This window comes from Ambystoma mexicanum, chromosome 13 (assembly GCF_040938575.1).
Source record: "Ambystoma mexicanum isolate Mex_15411 chromosome 13, UKY_AmexF1_1, whole genome shotgun sequence".
In the NCBI taxonomy this organism is placed as follows: domain Eukaryota; kingdom Metazoa; phylum Chordata; class Amphibia; order Caudata; family Ambystomatidae; genus Ambystoma; species Ambystoma mexicanum.
In genome coordinates this window covers 47,126,645-47,144,383 of record NC_090938.1, presented here as the reverse complement: position 1 = coordinate 47,144,383, position 17,739 = coordinate 47,126,645, and the positions used below count along the sequence as shown (strand labels likewise).

The 17,739-nt window shown below is 47.3% G+C and overlaps 1 protein-coding gene across 3 annotated transcripts in view; it reads right to left on the bottom strand.

Moving 5' to 3' along the window:
- Positions 1-17,739, bottom strand: part of CDK18 (cyclin dependent kinase 18) — a 514,702-nt gene that overhangs the window by 193,926 nt on the left and 303,037 nt on the right. For all 3 annotated transcript variants that reach the window (XR_011282882.1, XR_011282881.1, XM_069633152.1), the window contains exon 3: positions 1,536-1,681. Coding sequence is in view for 1 of the 3 variants with exons in the window: in XM_069633152.1 (XP_069489253.1) it covers positions 1,536-1,681 (146 nt within the window). In the remaining 2 variants the exon portion in view is untranslated. The remainder of the gene's footprint in view (positions 1-1,535; positions 1,682-17,739) is intronic.

Sequence of the window (17,739 nt, the reverse complement as noted above, 5' to 3'; positions counted from 1 at the left end):
TGCCCTCCTTGACCAGGACCAACCTCCATAGCCTTACGATCTTACTCCTCAATGTTCTCGCCCCTGAGGACGACCGTGCTGCTGCTCCCAACAGAATCCCTTTTTGCAGGACGGCTTAATTCTGGCTTCTTGGCCCTTCGGTCTTTCTTGGCCTATGATTTAGCCACCGGGAGCAAGTCGAGGGTATATGTGAGAGGCCGGAAGGACACTCGTCAACTAATGTTCGATCTTCTGATATCCCCAATTTCGCTTCTTAGCACACTCCACTCACTGACCCGGGCCGTGAAGCCACCCCCACCACCCTGTGATGGGATGGCTCTGTCCTATGCCCTGTGGGCAGTGATTCCAGCTGAACTACTCCTCCAGAAAATGCATCCAAAGCAAAGTGCAAACAAATAGGAGAACTGGATTAAAAGGAATGGACGATATCTGACCGAATTGAGGATCCGATCTCAGAGACAGTTGTTCAAAAGGATTGATGGAGTGTGATGTAGGCCTGGCCAAACATAGGAGATATGAAGCTTGCGGATGAAAATACTACAATTAAGGACACAAGTGTAAACTAAGGGTCTAAGTGCTAAAGTGCATGTTGCCAGGACACACAATTAATTATCTACATAATTATATATGATAGCAGTGTGAATTTAAGATGATATCCCAGTGAAAGATGAGTAGCGACCATCCTGAAAAGGTCTCAATTCAAGGGCACGTGATCTTCTAATTGCAATTTTAGGGCAACCAAGGTTGTAACATTAGAAAAAAGAAATTGACATCATTCTATATCTCTGGGGGCCACCAGGGAGGGAATATGTATTGTGTGTTTAATAATATATAAGATCAGGAGTGACGGATTTAAAAAATACAACCTAAATTTAGATGTTCTGAGGTTGAAGAATCACACAGAGGCCAGTGCGGAAAATGAGTGATAATGACTACTTGACGATTAATGCAAACATTCAAAAACATGAGATGTTTACATCACAAAAAGCACACTCAATTTGCAGGAAGGCAGCTGAGAGTGAAAGGGAAGAAGAGTGGGAGGGTGAAGGCAGAGATGGGACAGAGAGAGGTAAGGCGAGAGATGAAGACAGAAAGAGAGAGTAAGAGAGAGAAAACAACAGAGAGAGAGAGAGAGAGAGAGAGAGAGAAAGTGAAAGAAAGAAAGAGAGAGCAAACAACAGAGAGAGGGAGAGAGAGAGAGAGAGAGAGAGAGAGAGAGAGAGAGAGAGAGAGAGAGAGCGAGAGAGAGAGAGACAGAAAGGGGGCGAGAATATGGGATAAGTAGACGGAAGGCACAGAGCTATTGAGTGAGAATGGAGGAGAACAGTCTATCAAAGAATGAGAGCTCTCTTGATGACTTTACAGTTTGCAAATATGAATTAAAAATGCTTTACTCATTTCATTGAAGGAAATATTACTTTCGCCTGAGATAACAAAACACAATTCAATCCTTCCAATGGGGAAAGGGGTCTGAGCCCGCGTGCTCTGCTGTGTTCTACATTAGACACGGAAGTGCAAGATCCTGGTGAAAGTACCTCCATGGAGAAGCGTCGCTGGCTGCTGTTGCGGTAGCGCACCGCCGTGGGCGACGGCCCCTGCCCCTCGGACGGCGACAGGGAGCTGGGCTCAGCCCGGTAGGTGGCGCTCAGGTGGCTGAGCTGCAGGTGCCTGTGCCCTGGATCTGGGAAGGAAAGGAGAGCAAAGACGTTGAGTTGGGGGGGCGGGAGTGGGCAGGGGTGAAGATTCTAGTTTCCATCATAGTGCTTTGAGGTCATACCAATGATATATAGAGCGCTATATTAATGCCAAGTAACATAACATAACATAGATCCAACACAAAGGTGCAAGCGTGTAGAATGGTCCCCCCAGAGCCCTGCATTTCTATACCCAAACATCCATAATTATATTTATTTAATTGAGAGTGTTAATCGGTTTTGTCTAAACATGACACACTAAACGTATATGTATATACAATAAAATGCAAGATATTCTGATAAAATTACATTAACATGTAAAGATAATGTATTCAATGCACACATGCAAGTGTCACAGTTTCACTCTAAGACGTCAAATCACAATGTGGTCAGGGGCGTCATTTCAGCAAAATGCCAGGGGTAGCGGAAGTGACATCACGTGACCATTGACCTCCACTGACATCACAGGAAGTGATGTCATTGTATACCGCCCCCAAGTGACATCACAGGAAGTGATGGCACACGACCTTCAGACGTCACACTCATCCGATCAATAAAGAAGAATTGAGCAGGAGCTAAGCGCAGCTTCTGGGCGCCAGGCGTCAGCCAGCAAGAAGGTGCTAGCGCTGTAGATGGTGGGCTGGAAAGCTAACCTCCTTGTGAGACACCATCCTATAGCCTTGTGCACATCAGATGTGACCTATTGTACTTACAATGACTTCTAGGGGTGCCTGATGATCCCTCCCCTCACACATTACCGCATTGGTATATGTGTATTGCGCCACTAGTCCTATCACTGATTATATTTATAAAGAGGTTATATGCTTCTCAAACTGGCTAATCACAAATAAGTGCTTCTGCTGTGCTGACAGTTGTTAGGGAATGAAACTGTGGGTTCATGGGTGCCAACTTTTGATTTTCACTACAGTGGTAGAAATACCCCCACCTCCACCTTCACTCTAAATAGAAGCAACCCATCCCATCCGCAATGCAACCCATCGACCAGCCCGACCCATCCCCTGGCCAAACACATTTTATAATTGTATAGCACTTCTTTTTTAAATAAAGAATTGCAAAACGTCACATGATTAAAAACGTTTTGAATATGTAACATCTCAGCGACGGTCTGTCAACTTGCTGAGCTAACCTGGTAGCCTTCTACTGTAGAGCGCGTCAATGGATCCCTTAATGTACTAAAGAACACTGCATTACCAACATTACTTTGGGTGCACCACTGCCCTACGAGCAGTGACGTCGCCAGGAATCACATTTAGAAAGGGCTCAGAGGGGGCCACAGACACAAGAAGGGGGGCCACAGTTAGGGGGCCGCCTATAAAAGGGCAATGTGTGACGTCAGAAGCACTACTGCAGGGAATCTTTTGTGCACCCCAACTACCGCACCCCACTGCACCTCCCCTCCCATCAGACTGTAGGCACTAAACCATTAAGTCACTAATGACCCTTCGTTCATGCGCTGCAGGGGGAACTTAATAGCCTCTTGATTGGTGTGCAGCAGCCTTGATTGTGGCCCTGTGTGTGTGTGCTGTGCGGGCAGACACAGCACTTTAGACAGAACAGAGAAAGTATCCAGGCTGAGTTAGGGGGGAAAAAGGAGGGGGTAGGATTTCAGAGGAGGGGCCTGGGCCGCCCCCACCCTCTACCCTAGCGACGCCACTGCATACAAGTGATTTAGAGTAGAATTGATGTACAGTGTGGAGTTTGGAAAGGAGCAGCATGAAAGAAATTCCCTCATTTTTAAACTTTTATTTTGGTCATTTCCTTTGAGCGGAGTCCAACTGCTAGCTCCGTCTCCTCAGAATTCCACCCCCTCGGAACTCCACCCCCACCCCGGCTCTTGTGGGATTACCCCGTCGCATTGTTTCCATTTCCACCACTGGTCGTGGGGAGTGGGAGCTAGTTCCTAGCAGCTGTAGGTGTCAGGCAGCTAGCCAGGCTGCTATGCCACAAGCACCAACACGAGCTCCCAGACCCAGCACATTCCGACCCTGCACCAAGAACAGACCGACTGGTCTGTCACATTCAGCCAGACCTACATGACCTATCCTAGACTCCTGGTCCCAGAAACTGGCCCTGGACATTGATGCTTAAAACAGCACGAGTTCCGCTGCCAGAAACGCAGATAACATCTTGTTGCAAACTGCGTATGGCCTGTGTCTAGCAGGTGGCTTCACAGAGTGCTTTACACATGGGCCTGTCGAGCAGCGGGTGCATGCTGGTAGTACAGCAGCTGTAACTTACACTTTACACATGTGCCTGTCCAGCAGCGGGTACACGCTGGTCGCATAGCAGCTCTGCTTTACACATGTGCCTGTCAAGTAGCGGGTGCACGCTGGCTGCACAGCAGCTCTGCTTTACACATGTGCCTGTCCAGCAGCGGGTGCATGCTGGTCACACAGCAGCTCTGCTTTACACATGTGCATGTCAAGCAGCGGATGCACGCTGGCTGCACAGCAGCTCTGCTTTACACATGTGCCTGTCGAGCTGCTGTGCGGCCCTGTCCAGCAGCGGGTGCACGCTGGCCACACAGCAGCTCTGCTTTACACATGTGCCTGTCGAGCTGCTTTGCGGCCCTGTCCAGCAGCGTGTGTACGCTGGCCGCACAGCAGCTCTGCTTTACACATGTGCCTGTCGCGCAGCGGGTGCATGCTGGTCGCACAGCAGCTGGTCTTTACACATGTGCCCATCGAGCAGCAGTTTACACCCTAGTATGTGTTTTATATGTGGTGCCCCAACTGCTATATGCATGCTGGTCGCACAGCAGCTGTAGTTTACACATGTGCCTGTCGAGCAGCAGATGCATGCTGGTAGTACAGCAGCTGTGCTTTACACTTTACATGTGTGCTGGTCCAGCAGCGGGTGCATGCTGGTCACATAGCAGCTCTGCTTCACACATGTGCCTGTCAAGTAGCGGGTGCACACTGGCCGCACAGCAGCTCTGCTTTACACATGTGCCTGTCGAGCAGCGGGTGCATGCTGGCCGCACAGCAGCTCTGCTGTACACATGTGCCTGTCAAGTAGCGGGTGCACACTGGCCGCACAGCAGCTCTGCTTTACACCTGTGCCTGTCGAGCAGCGGGTGCATGCTGGCCGCACAGCAGCTCTGCTTTACACATGTGCCTGTCAAACAGCGGGTGCACGCTGGCCGCACAGCAGCTCTGCTTTACACATGTGCCTGCCAAACAGCGGGTGCACGCTGGCCGCACAGCAGCACTGCTTTACACATGTGCCTGTCGAGTTGCTCTGCGGCCCTGTCCAGCAGCGGGTGCACGCTGGCCACACAGCAGCTCTGCTTTACACATGTGCCTGTCAAGCAGCGGGTGCACTCTAGCCGCACAGCAGCTCTGCTTTACACATTTGCCTGTCCATCAGCGGGTGCACGCTGGCTGCACAGCAGCTCTGCTTTACACATGTGCCTGTCAAGCAGCGGGTGCACGCTTGCCGCACAGCAGCTCTGCTTTACACATTTGCCTGTTCAGCAGCGGGTGCACGCTGGCTGCACAGCAGCTCTGCTTTACACATGTGCATGTCAAGCAGCGGATGCACGCTGGCTGCACAGCAGCTCTGCTTTACACATGTGCCTGTCGAGCTGCTGTGCGGCCCTGTCCAGCAGCGGGTGCACGCTGGCCACACAGCAGCTCTGCTTTACACATGTGCCTGTCGAGCTGCTTTGCGGCCCTGTCCAGCAGCGTGTGTACGCTGGCCGCACAGCAGCTCTGCTTTACACATGTGCCTGTCGCGCAGCGGGTGCATGCTGGTCGCACAGCAGCTGGTCTTTACACATGTGCCCATCGAGCAGCAGTTTACACCCTAGTATGTGTTTTATATGTGGTGCCCCAACTGCTATATGCATGCTGGTCGCACAGCAGCTGTAGTTTACACATGTGCCTGTCGAGCAGCAGATGCATGCTGGTAGTACAGCAGCTGTGCTTTACACTTTACACGTGTGCTGGTCCAGCAGCGGGTGCATGCTGGTCACATAGCAGCTCTGCTTCACACATGTGCCTGTCAAGTAGCGGGTGCACACTGGCCGCACAGCAGCTCTGCTTTACACATGTGCCTGTCGAGCAGCGGGTGCATGCTGGCCGCACAGCAGCTCTGCTGTACACATGTGCCTGTCAAGTAGCGGGTGCACACTGGCCGCACAGCAGCTCTGCTTTACACCTGTGCCTGTCGAGCAGCGGGTGCATGCTGGCCGCACAGCAGCTCTGCTTTACACATGTGCCTGTCAAACAGCGGGTGCACGCTGGCCGCACAGCAGCTCTGCTTTACACATGTGCCTGCCAAACAGCGGGTGCACGCTGGCCGCACAGCAGCACTGCTTTACACATGTGCCTGTCGAGTTGCTCTGCGGCCCTGTCCAGCAGCGGGTGCACGCTGGCCACACAGCAGCTCTGCTTTACACATGTGCCTGTCAAGCAGCGGGTGCACTCTAGCCGCACAGCAGCTCTGCTTTACACATTTGCCTGTCCATCAGCGGGTGCACGCTGGCTGCACAGCAGCTCTGCTTTACACATGTGCCTGTCAAGCAGCGGGTGCACGCTTGCCGCACAGCAGCTCTGCTTTACACATTTGCCTGTCCAGCAGCGGGTGCACGCTGGCTGCACAGCAGCTCTGCTTTACACATGTGCCTGTCCAGCAGCGGGTGCATGCTGGTCGCACAACAGCTGTGCTTTACACGTGCCTGTCGCGCAGCGGGTGCATGCTGGTAGCATAGCAGCTCTGCTTTGCACCTGTGCCTGTCAAGCAGCGGGTGCACGCTGGCCGCACAGCAGCTCTGCTTTACACATGTGCCTGTCGCGCAGCGGGTGCATGCTGGCCGCACAGCAGCTCTGCTTTACACATGTGCCTATCGAGCAGCAGGTGCATGCTGGTAGTACAGCAGCTGTACTTTACACTTTACACACGTGCCTGTCGAGCAGCGGGTGCATGCTGGTAGTACAGTAGCTGTACTTTACACTTTACACATGTGCCTGTCCAGCAGCGGGTGCATGCTGGTAGTACAGCAGCTGTACTTTACACTTTACACATGTGCCTGTCCAGCAGCGGTTGCATGTGCATGTTGAGCAGGGGGTGCACGCTGGCCGCACAGCAGATGTACTGAGGTGTCGCCCATTCATGTAGAGTTTGGGGATTAATAGAAAGGTTGCAATAAAAGGGAAAAAGGGACTACCCAAGAGCTTGCTTTATTGTTGAGATTAATGCTGATGGAGAGGTGTATGAGGTTTGTGGCGGCCGGCCTAGACCAGGAGGGACTGCCATGAATTGATTATGAATAGAAGGGTTACAGAAACACTTGTGCAGTGATGGACAAGGTGCCTGTCAGGGGATCATGCACTTTTTTCTAAAGCACAACGATGTAGATGTCCCACACTGATGCAGTGTGATGAGTTGGCAGAAGGTCACAAACACATGTAAATCCTCTGTCTGAGTCTTTCCTTCATCCCGAGTACATCCCTGCTGGGTTTGCAGCTTTCTCTGAGCTGTACTTCAATGCCACCACTGCTCCTTGGTTGAGAAAATTGCACAATAAACGTGCATACATTTTACAGATCCCAAGAATACCACCCTACAAACACATTAATGCACCCCGCAGCAGGCAACTGGGCATTTTGGGAACTTTGGATGAGCATGGAGCAAGGAAGCTCGAGTGATAGGGAAGCCAGAAGAGAGCAGAACGCTGCTTGTTTTTTCCACACCTTCAAATACCCCCCCCCTGCACCCCCCCTCCCTCCTCCGAACTCGGAGCTTCTTGACCTCACAGATCTCACAACCCCTTGGCCTTCACCTGCAGCGGTGCACCAGGAGTTAACACCTTTACAGAACAGGCCTCAGAGAGGTCACCACTGAGAGCTTGACATGTACTTCAGTGCAGATCTCAATGCCCGCTGTATTAACCCTTTCACTTTCATTTATATTGCCATTTGCTCACGACACCTATATTTGTAAGCGATTACGGTGGAGAGTGATTCTAAGTCACAAATGAATTCCCTATGTGGAGAATAGGAGCTGTTTTCTTCCTTTATTATCTAGGTTCCTAAATGAAAAGGTGGCAATAATTGGCTGAACTGGGAAAAAAACTGGGCATGGGTATGAAAAACAAGACTCGTTCTGCATGCTTAACGCTTGCATTCTGTGTATCACCTTCTAGAAAGGAAGTGCCAAGGTCTTTCCACAGTTCCCTCCTGACATCTGATGGCACCACAAGTTTAAGCGGATGTGGGAAAACACGAGCATTCTCAGCGCTCACTTACGCAACCTCCTTCTGTATTTCAAAAGGTGATTGAATGTGGCAGCCTTGCTCTGGTGTCCTGAGGAAACCACCCACCTTTCCACCATTCTGCAAAGTTCTATTTATCCTGGCGATGTAGCACTCTGCATAGTGACTCCCTCTTCTGGCTGGCCTCAGTGCCAGTCGCTCACTTTATGTTAATCTGCTGGCAGCCTGGCACTCTCTGGTTCAACTTGTCGTTCAGTGCTGGCACACTGGGGCACACACAGCAACTCAGTGATCCCCCGAACCTGGGAAGTAGCCACTCCTAGCTTCCTTCTTTTCAGCACGGCACGTACCTGGCTGAGCTTGTGCTCTAGCACCTTAAAGCATCGCTTGTGCTAGATGGAATTACCAATAAAGATCTCAGACCGAATAACCGGACAGACTCAGGGAATATGGCAAAGCACTACTTTATTCTCAAGTAAATAAAACAGGGTCAACTGACAAACATCAGACAGATGCTTGCACACTCCCACATACACTTGATTACACAGAGGTCTTACACCCCATTATGTGCCATCTATGGCATCATCCTACGTACCAAATCATAAAACTGATTAGCGGGAGGGATTGGATTAGGGGAACATATGCACTTACAGAATATATATGGATTAGTACTCCATTGGCTGTCTCTTATCTGTAACACCACCCTTGAACTACCTCTAAATACGTATAATACTAATTATAGCAATCAAAATGGCAGCAGATTGGTCTATGCAACATTGTATAGCATCCTTCCCCTTAGACCCACTGATTGGTTGGCATTCTCACTCAACCTTGGACTATTGACTCGGCTAGCAGCACATAAGGAAATCGAAACTCGGGTGCTTGGATCACATCAAATTACTCCCCACTTTTCCAATTAGTCCATCATCTCTCATCAGACCTGTCTGTAGTTGACCTTGTAGCCTGCACTCTGTTCTAGGACATTCGAGGGAGTGAAAGCAAATCAATATCTTAATCCAAGGCTTAATGAATAGCCCTTTCTTTCAACTTCTGAGTCACATGTAAAGAGACCACGCATGTGACAATTTTATCCTCTTAATTACTACTATTTGATTTAATTATACTGGGTTTCGTTAGTCCTCTTGGCCTCCAGAGACTTGCTCACTCCACTTTGTATAAACGTTATACACTTTTAACTGTCCAATACATGGCTCTTGCAAATGTTTTCTTCTCTTTTAAGCTTAAAGTAATACGTCCATGTCTCGTCTGTCTGCCTCCCTTCGTCGTTTGCAGCTATTCCTTAAAAATAGCATCCTTGATCCCAAGCCAACATTGATGCCTCTTTGTTTTGCACACAAAGCTGTTCTTCCAGCGTCTCCTGACTCTTCAAACCAGATCAGCTCCTGAGGTAGTTGAATAAAATATTTACATAAGCCGGCACCCATTTTCCAATAATGGCCATGTTATATATTCCTCTATAGCAAGTTTCTATGTATGTTTTCTACCTTGCGCTACTGCGTATTCCCACTTATTGGTCAGCAAGATACTTTGTCTTCTTTTACGTTCACGATTACTTTATCTTTTCGTACATGTTTCTTTTGTCACTTCAATTACATTGTCACTTCTTAAGTATTTTCATATCGTTTCAGCATGGCTTCATACATCTTCTCCATGATATCACTCTGTCTGCATCAGATTTCACTCAACACTCCATGATGTCCAATGGTGCGGACTGACATCCTTCCATACTGCATCCTTCCACCCTTTCAGTGCAAGGGTATATTCGGTATGGCTGTCTGAGTGCATATCTACTCTCATACACTTGATGTGGTACAGGCATAACACATGGGGTCCCACATATAGCCCTTTGCCTGCTGTTCCAGTATGACAGCGGTGAGGGGGCGGGAGCTAGGGAAAATGTGTCCACCTGCTCCTCTAGATTCCCCCCTCTGGTCGAGTCCTCAACCACATTCCTTTCTTCATCCTCCTTTTCATTCTCCTTGAACATCTCTTCATATGATAATTTCTTTGGGATCCATAAATTTGTCTCCCCCCCCTCAGGTGGCCTACATTTTATATATGTTCATCCACACTCCAGGTCATGTGGCAGCAATCGCCTGATGGTGGACAGAATATCTACCATCTTACATATTTTTTATTCTCCTTAAGGTAGTAGAATTTCGTTCCTGGAGGTGCAAGAGTACTCTTTTTTTTATATTCTCATGAGTACTGTCTTCATTTTGTATGTGCTCACTAGTTTAAGCATCTATATCAATCATGATCATCATCCCAATAGCTTTCTTGCTGTCTTCTTGCATTGTCCTAAGATGATACTTAAGAGACTAAATCCTAGCAATACCAACACTAGTACTGCTCTGAGTAATTTGAAGCCGTTTGACAACCAAGTAGGAATCCATGCGAACAGAGATGAAAACCAGCCATCGTCCTCAATTTTGTTTACTTCATCCTCCATCTTCGTATGCAGGGTTGACAACACCCTAATTGTTTCTGTCAAAGACCCATTATCTTCATCATGGGCAGGTTTAAATGTACAGCAAGAAGGCCCGATATTGGCACACACACCTCCTTCCATTGTTGTAATTCAATCCAGGATGTACTACTAAGGCTGGTATGCTTACCAGCACCGATGAACAAACTCCTCCCAATTTTGGCGACAACTTTATATATGCTCTTGATCCCCAGGCCCAATAATGTTCCATCCTGCTGTTCCCCCCTTCATTCCTCGTACATCAAAAACTCTGCCACATTAGCGGTTTCCTCCAACTTTGACCGTACCATTATTTCTGAAACATTAGGAACCATTCTTCAAGGGTAGTATCTGCAATGGTCCTCCCTCATCGTCGACCCATGTAAACAATCTTGCAATCTTAGGCCATTGGGTTTTGCATTCCTTTTCAGCATTTGCCATAACTACTTCCCATTGTCCAGTTAATGCTGTTGCTTTTCACACAACCAATTATTCATCCCATCCCTCAGGAGTAAGCAGTGTTCCTTTAATTTGTAGTTAACCTCTTTGCCAACATTCTGGTATTTCTTTCCCTTTCTTGTTCTTGAATTGTAGCACCTTGTTTTCTGCAATCTTGATTGTGGATCCATTTATTCCAGGCTGTTCATTTTTTATTATCTGATGCATTGTTTCTGGCTTTTTTGTGGACTAAATATCGTGTACATAATTGTCTTCTCTCTGAGATGTCGCTTTATTCACCCACACTATGGATGCGATTCTCCCTTGGAACTGTCATCTGTTTAGACAAAGTGTCAGGCAATGTGCCTTCTCCGCAGATACTTCTGTTGCTATAAATATTTTAGAGGTTCCCAAAGCATAAAGTATGAGGGAACACATGTAGCACCTTTCATCTGATGCCTCCTTCCCACCTTTTTCATGCGCTGATACCATAGGTTATTCTTTAAATGAGCTGACTTTTCAAGATACATATTTATATCTTCCTGATTTTTCCCAACATCCCTTTTAAATCAAAATAAATGCCTGGTAAGATTATAAAAAATACTGTTCATGATTTCATGAGGGACACCAGTAAAATGTTTCATTGTCATCCATCATCATATCTATATTATTTCTTATAACTCGTCTAAATGTCATAATGGTCAGTAGGAAAATGAAAATAATAATGCAGAATGACACCACAAATATAATTCCATGGAAACTCATCGATTTTCTTGATGGCATGTATCTCTTATATCTGGAAACCTCTTGATTTTTGCTTAGATTTTTAATATGTAACTCTGTAAATCTTTCTGAATCATACCTTTATATCAAGAACTGAAAGTTGATTGCAACAATTATTTTGAAAATTGTATAATTGTTTTTAGGATTTCCAAAAAAGGTTTGGACATTAATGTATCTTCTTATTAAATCTGGATAAGACTGTATTGTGTAGGTAAAAACAGCATACACAAATGTGTGAAGTGTTATTGCAATAGGTAACATAAAGATGAGGTGCGCTTTTCTTCTTTCAACTCCAGTACTTCAATGGATAGTCTTTAAAAAGTTCCAGGATAACTTCAAGTCTATTTAATCCTTGTCGAATGTAAAGGATATTGGCCTTTAGTCCACAGTGCTGCTGTGTTGTTCACTTTCCTTGCGTCTACTCTTGGCCATAGAACAAGTCTGCATGCGGAACCTTTGCTCTTTCTTCATTGTGAGTAGTTGCAGGAGGGGGGCGAGGTTTCTCTTTTATATGGCTTGATGTCCTGCAAATGAATCTAGGCTCCCTGTCCTTTCAACTTGGCTGCTGTAGGTGTGACTTCTTCCACCTGGTATCGACGTTTCAAGTGAGGGGTGCTGCAAGTCTGTACGAATATGCGTACCAGCACCTGGTCTCCTGGGTATAAGCTTGGCTCCTATTCTAGTACTCCATCTACATCTGCTTAGAAAATTGTATATAAATGTATATTACTTTCTTGCCAAGTAAATGTATGCGACTTGATCTGTAACACAAGTCAACCCCCCCTTCCAGTTTCGCACTGCACTTTTCTGTCAATTGGCCTCATTACGACCCTGGCGGTTATGGTATGAATGGTGTCGGTAAGGCACCAGCACCGTTCATACCGTCCCGCCGCATTACGAGTTCTGCTTGCAGGTTCCTGACAGCCTGCCAGGTCTTACCTGGTGGGTTGTAGGGCACCCGCGAGCAGAACTCGTGATCGCACCAGAACCGTTATCAACGGTGCCGGTGCAACCATGCTCCCCACCCCCATTCTGCCCTATGGTCAATGGTCATTGGGAGCCCGGCAATACCGCCACCCACGAATGGGCAATTACCAGCACATTTAACTTGTAATGGACCGGTTATTGCCCAATCACGGGTGGCGGGGACGGTAGCGAGCATGGCGGTAGCTGTGCCTGCCATACAGGCACGGCTACCACCATGCTCGTAATGAGGCCCAATGTTTGTATTCATCTGTCCTGGTAATACTATCACCAGATCGTAACAATTGTTGTAACAAGCGAAAGCGCCCAGATACATTCCGATTCGGTGCGCTATACAAGCAAATAAACTAAACAAAACTAAACTTTTAACAAATCCCCTGCTTCAATGGGTTGATCATCTTTGTTGGTTCTCTTTACCCCACCCTTTGATTCTTGACCTTTTGAGACACAAAGGAAACACTTGCAGTCATTGTTGTTAGGTAATTATGCATCTCGTCACCTAATGTTCTTGCTACATTATGCAAAAAACAAGGGGGTTCCTGGGAAGTCCCTGTGCCAGACATTAGTCCTGGTTACGAGAGTCTTACCCAGATTCTCACAGAGGAAAGGAGTGAGCTAGAGAATGTGGGTAATGCCCTCATAACTGTGACTAATGTCCAGCAGATGGACTCCCAAGACCCCCCTTGTTTCTTTAGCATATTTTAAATAACGTTGGGTCTCACCCTAAGTTACTAGGGGAATCCAGACGTGGATCCCTTGCTCACTATTCTTAGAGAGGCACAGCTTCACCCTACTGATGAGGTCCAACCAGACCAAAACACGTGTCTGGCATTGCTGTTTGTAATGGCGTTCAGAGGTGTATTGCCTAGCATTTCAGTGCTGGACTGCCCCAGGGCAGGAAACAGACTCGTATGCTTTGGATTGTTCTCCTCTGTGAAAGATAGTGAGCTAAAGAATCTGGGTAAGGCCCTCATAACCGGGACTAATGTCTGGCAGAGGGACTCTCAGGACCCCCCTTGTTTTTTTGCATATTTTAAGTAACTCTGGCTCTCACCCTAAATTACTTGGGGAATCCAGACATGAACCCCTTGCTCACTATTCTTAGAGAGGCACAGCAACACCCTACTGATGAGTTCCAACCAGACTGAAACACGTGTCTGGGGATGCTGTTGGTACTCTTGTTCAGAGGAGTATTGCCCAGCATTTTGGTGCTGGACTGCCCCAGGGCAGGAAAAAAAGACTGATATGTTAGGGATATTTCTTCTCTGTGAAAGATAGTGAGCTAAAGACTCTGGGCAAGGCCCTCGTAACCCAGACTAATGTCAGGCAGAGGGACTCTCAGGACCCCCCTTGTTTTTTGCATATTTTAAGTAATTTTGGGTCTCACCCTAAGTTTGTTTGTTTGTTTGTTTGTTTATTTTTTAATGCCCACCAAACCCAGGGGTAGCAGGGAGCAGCAATAAGGAGATGCAAAGCTTTCCTGGTTGCAATTAATTAACAAAATGAGCACATATATGTACAAGTGGGAGTGCTTCACAACAAAAGATGAGTAGGGGATCACATTACATGCAACTCATATAGACATAGCATGTACAGTACAGTATCAGAAATTGAATTGCAAAAGGGCAGAGATGATACTAGAAGGAAGGAGGGTGCCTAACTTGTGGTCGAGTTGAGAAGGGTGATGTATTTTCTTCTGAATTGTAAGTATGGTTGGGCAGCTCTCAGGTCCTGGGGTAAGGCCTTCCAAAGTTTGGCAGCTTTAACAGGAAAGCTGTTGCCACCAATCTTAGTCAGCCTAAATCTTGGAACCACGAGTCATTTAGCATTGCTTCTTCTTGTAGGCCTGCTTGAAGTTGTTCTTGTTAGTTTATCTATTAGATATCAGGGAGCAGCATAGTCTAGGACTTTGTGGACCAAGGAAGCCATTCCTAACTGCATTTTGTTATCGGTGGATAGCCACTTGTAATAGTGTCTGCTTGGGGCAATGTGAACTCTTTTGTTCATGCCTAGAGGTGCTCTTAAGGCGTTATTTTGCAATATTTGTAGTCTCTGGATGATGGCTTTGTTGGCACCACTGTAGAGAGCATTACAGTAATCCAACCTAGATAGAATTAATGCTCTAGACAGGATAATGAAACTTTCATTTGATAAGAAAGGCTTGCCAGGTCTGATCAGCTTGCATGTGTAAGCAGTAGTAGAGGCCAAGGATTTCATCTGTTTATCAAATCACATAGTGGAGTCAAGGTAAAAGCCCAGGGTTTTTACCTCTTTGGAGACCTTAATGACATTTCCATCGATGGTGAATGAGGAGTATTTATGACCTAATTTAATGATGTTAGTGTTACGCTCACCTGACTCCCACGGAGGCGCTGGCCTGGTTTGCGCTGCTGTGACCTCTTCTAAGGTGATGCGCAGGGTTCGGAAGACGGACTGGACCGGGCCCCCAAATCTGGCTTGTCTGGCTCGCAGAAGTATCCTTCTGTAGGCAAAAATAGGGGATTAACTGTCTGCGGGGTAATGCAATCGGCCTCCCACTTTCCCCTCTCACCCTCCTCGAAACCCTTCTGTGATTCCTCATAGCTTCTCACCTTAGGGTCTGGAAGGACGAGCTCTCCATCCTGCTTCTGATGCAGGGGCGCGTTGGTATCCAGTTACTTCACTGGATTTTCGGATTGGTGAGAACCAAACTTGCTTGGCTTCCAGGTAAGTTTTTTGATAAGGGGTTCCCCTTGTGTCCATGCATTAATGTACTAATGCTAGTGTCTTTTTCCCCATAGGGGCCGGGGTACGTAATGCCGGGGAACAGGCACCGACCCGAGATGAGAGGTGAAATACTTGTAGAAATCAGGTAAGTCTTTAATGAGCGTTTTTTGGTAATGTCTTTTCATTCGCTCATTAACGCTGATGTCTCTTTTTCCCCTTAGGGGCCGGGGTCCGGAAATGCCAGGATGCGGCGCAGACCCGAAATGAAGAGGGAATGAATCAACAGGTAAGTCTTAACATGGAGATTTAGCTTTCCTTATTCCCTTCTCTCTCTCACCTTTTGTTCTGGTCCTTTGCTCCCTAGGCGCTGGGGCGTGACTGCGAATCGGGATGATCGCTGCTGAACATGGAGGCGCCCTGTAAAGGTGAGTGGAATGCGGTGCTGCAGCAATCGACGTGATGAGCTTTTAAATAAAAGTCTTCCTTTTCAGGATTGCCGGCGAGATGTCTCCGGGATGCAGATTTAGCAGGTAAGGACTTTTCCTTCTTCTGTTCTCTTCTTCTCTTCCTTTGCAGGTGATCCAGGATGCTGGCAGGCGTGGCAGAAGTCAGGATGCAGGAACAGACACAGTGAGCGTCCAGCTGCTAGATGCAGAACAACGCAAAGCACGTGTGGCTGTTCTGGTGGGGTTTAAATAGCCTTGGAAGAAGTTCCAGGTATGTATCCTTCCTCCAATCAGGTATGTATCCTCCCCCGACCACGCCCGGATGTTAAATTAGTCCCACAGGTAAAGTAGTTCCTTTCAGGCCTCAAGGAGGCTGGGATCCTGCAGCATGGTCTGCATCAGTTAAGTGCACCCAAGCACTCCCATAATGAGCCTGGCGCCTAAGGCGCCAGGACTGATGTCTTTTATGAGCCTGGCGCCATAGGCGCCAGGACACTGTCCAAAGGGCCTCTATATGGGGTTGCTGGGTCCTTCCTTGGGGACTGGATGTCCGCTTTCGGGGACGCAGGGCTTGAACCGGCTCCCCGGGAGCGGCCATCATGACAGTTAGCCTGAGTGCCTAGAATTATCAACTCTGTCTTGTCATCATTCAGACATAGGCCATGTGTGGCCATCCATGCCTGAATGATGAGGTATACCCTATTCACCAACGCCAAGTCCTTGCAGTGATCCCCAAAAAGTGGGAGGAGAATCTGTGTATCATCCTCATAGTTACTGTAGGTGATACCCAGAAGTTCCAAATCATCGAACAAAGGTTTGTTGAATATATTGTATAGGGTGGCCGAAACACAGGGGCCCTGGGGTAAGCCACAGAGTATTGGTGAGGGGTCAGCCGCTGCTGAAGGGGAGAACACCCTCATAGTTCTCTCACTCAGGAACAACTCTATCCATTTGATAGCCTCAGTGGAGAAGTGGGCAGCTGTTTCCAGATGCTTGCAAAGGACCTTATGATCCACCAGATCGAATGCAGCTGAGAGATCAAGTAATAGGAGTAGTGCTGTGTTCCCTTTATCTCTCAACTCGTCAATCTGTGTCTTTAGATCAATCAAAGCAGTTTTTGTCCCATGTAAAGGACGGAAACCTGATTGTCTAGTCACCAGTAATTTGTATAGTTCAAGATAGTTTTGAATCTGTGTATAGACAATTTTGTCAAGTATCTTCAATAAAAATGGTACATTGTGATGGGTCAGTAGTTGGTGGCAATAAGTGAATCTAAGGTTTGCTTTTTTAGGTGTGGAAGGATCCAAGATTGTTTTAGGTTAGCAGGGATCGTGCCGGAGGAGAATGAGGCATTGACCAGTTTGGATATAAAAGGGAGGAGCTCTAAAGCAGTGTCTTTTATGATTTGTGCTGGGCAAATATCTCCTCTGCAATTTGATGGTTTAAGGGAGAGGATGTTTTTTTCCACCTCTAGGACAGTAGTTTTGGTAAAGTAGAATCTGTTGGAGTAATTATTTGATGTGTCATGAAGTGGGGTGGGAGTGTCAGGCTGTGGTAGATTGAGAGAATCTTTCTTTAGTTTTATTTTATTTTGGAGAGTGTTCATTTTACTAGCTAGTGCCTGTTGAATTTCTGAACACCAGGTTTTATTTTTGTTGCAGGTGTTGGGAGTAGAGATCAGTGACTCCAATTCTTTAAGTTACTAGGGGAATCCAGACGTGGACCCCTTGCTCACTAGTCTTAGAGAGGCACAGCTTCACCCTACTGATCAGGTCCAACGAGACGGAAACACGTGTCTTGGGTTGCTGTTGGTGCTCTTGTTCAGAGGAAAATTGCCTAGCATTTCGGTGCTGGACTGCACCAGCACAGGACAAAGACTGATATTTTTTGGATATTTCCCCTCTGTGAAAGATAGTGAGCTAAAGACTCTGGGTAAGGCTCTCATAACCAGGACTAATGTCT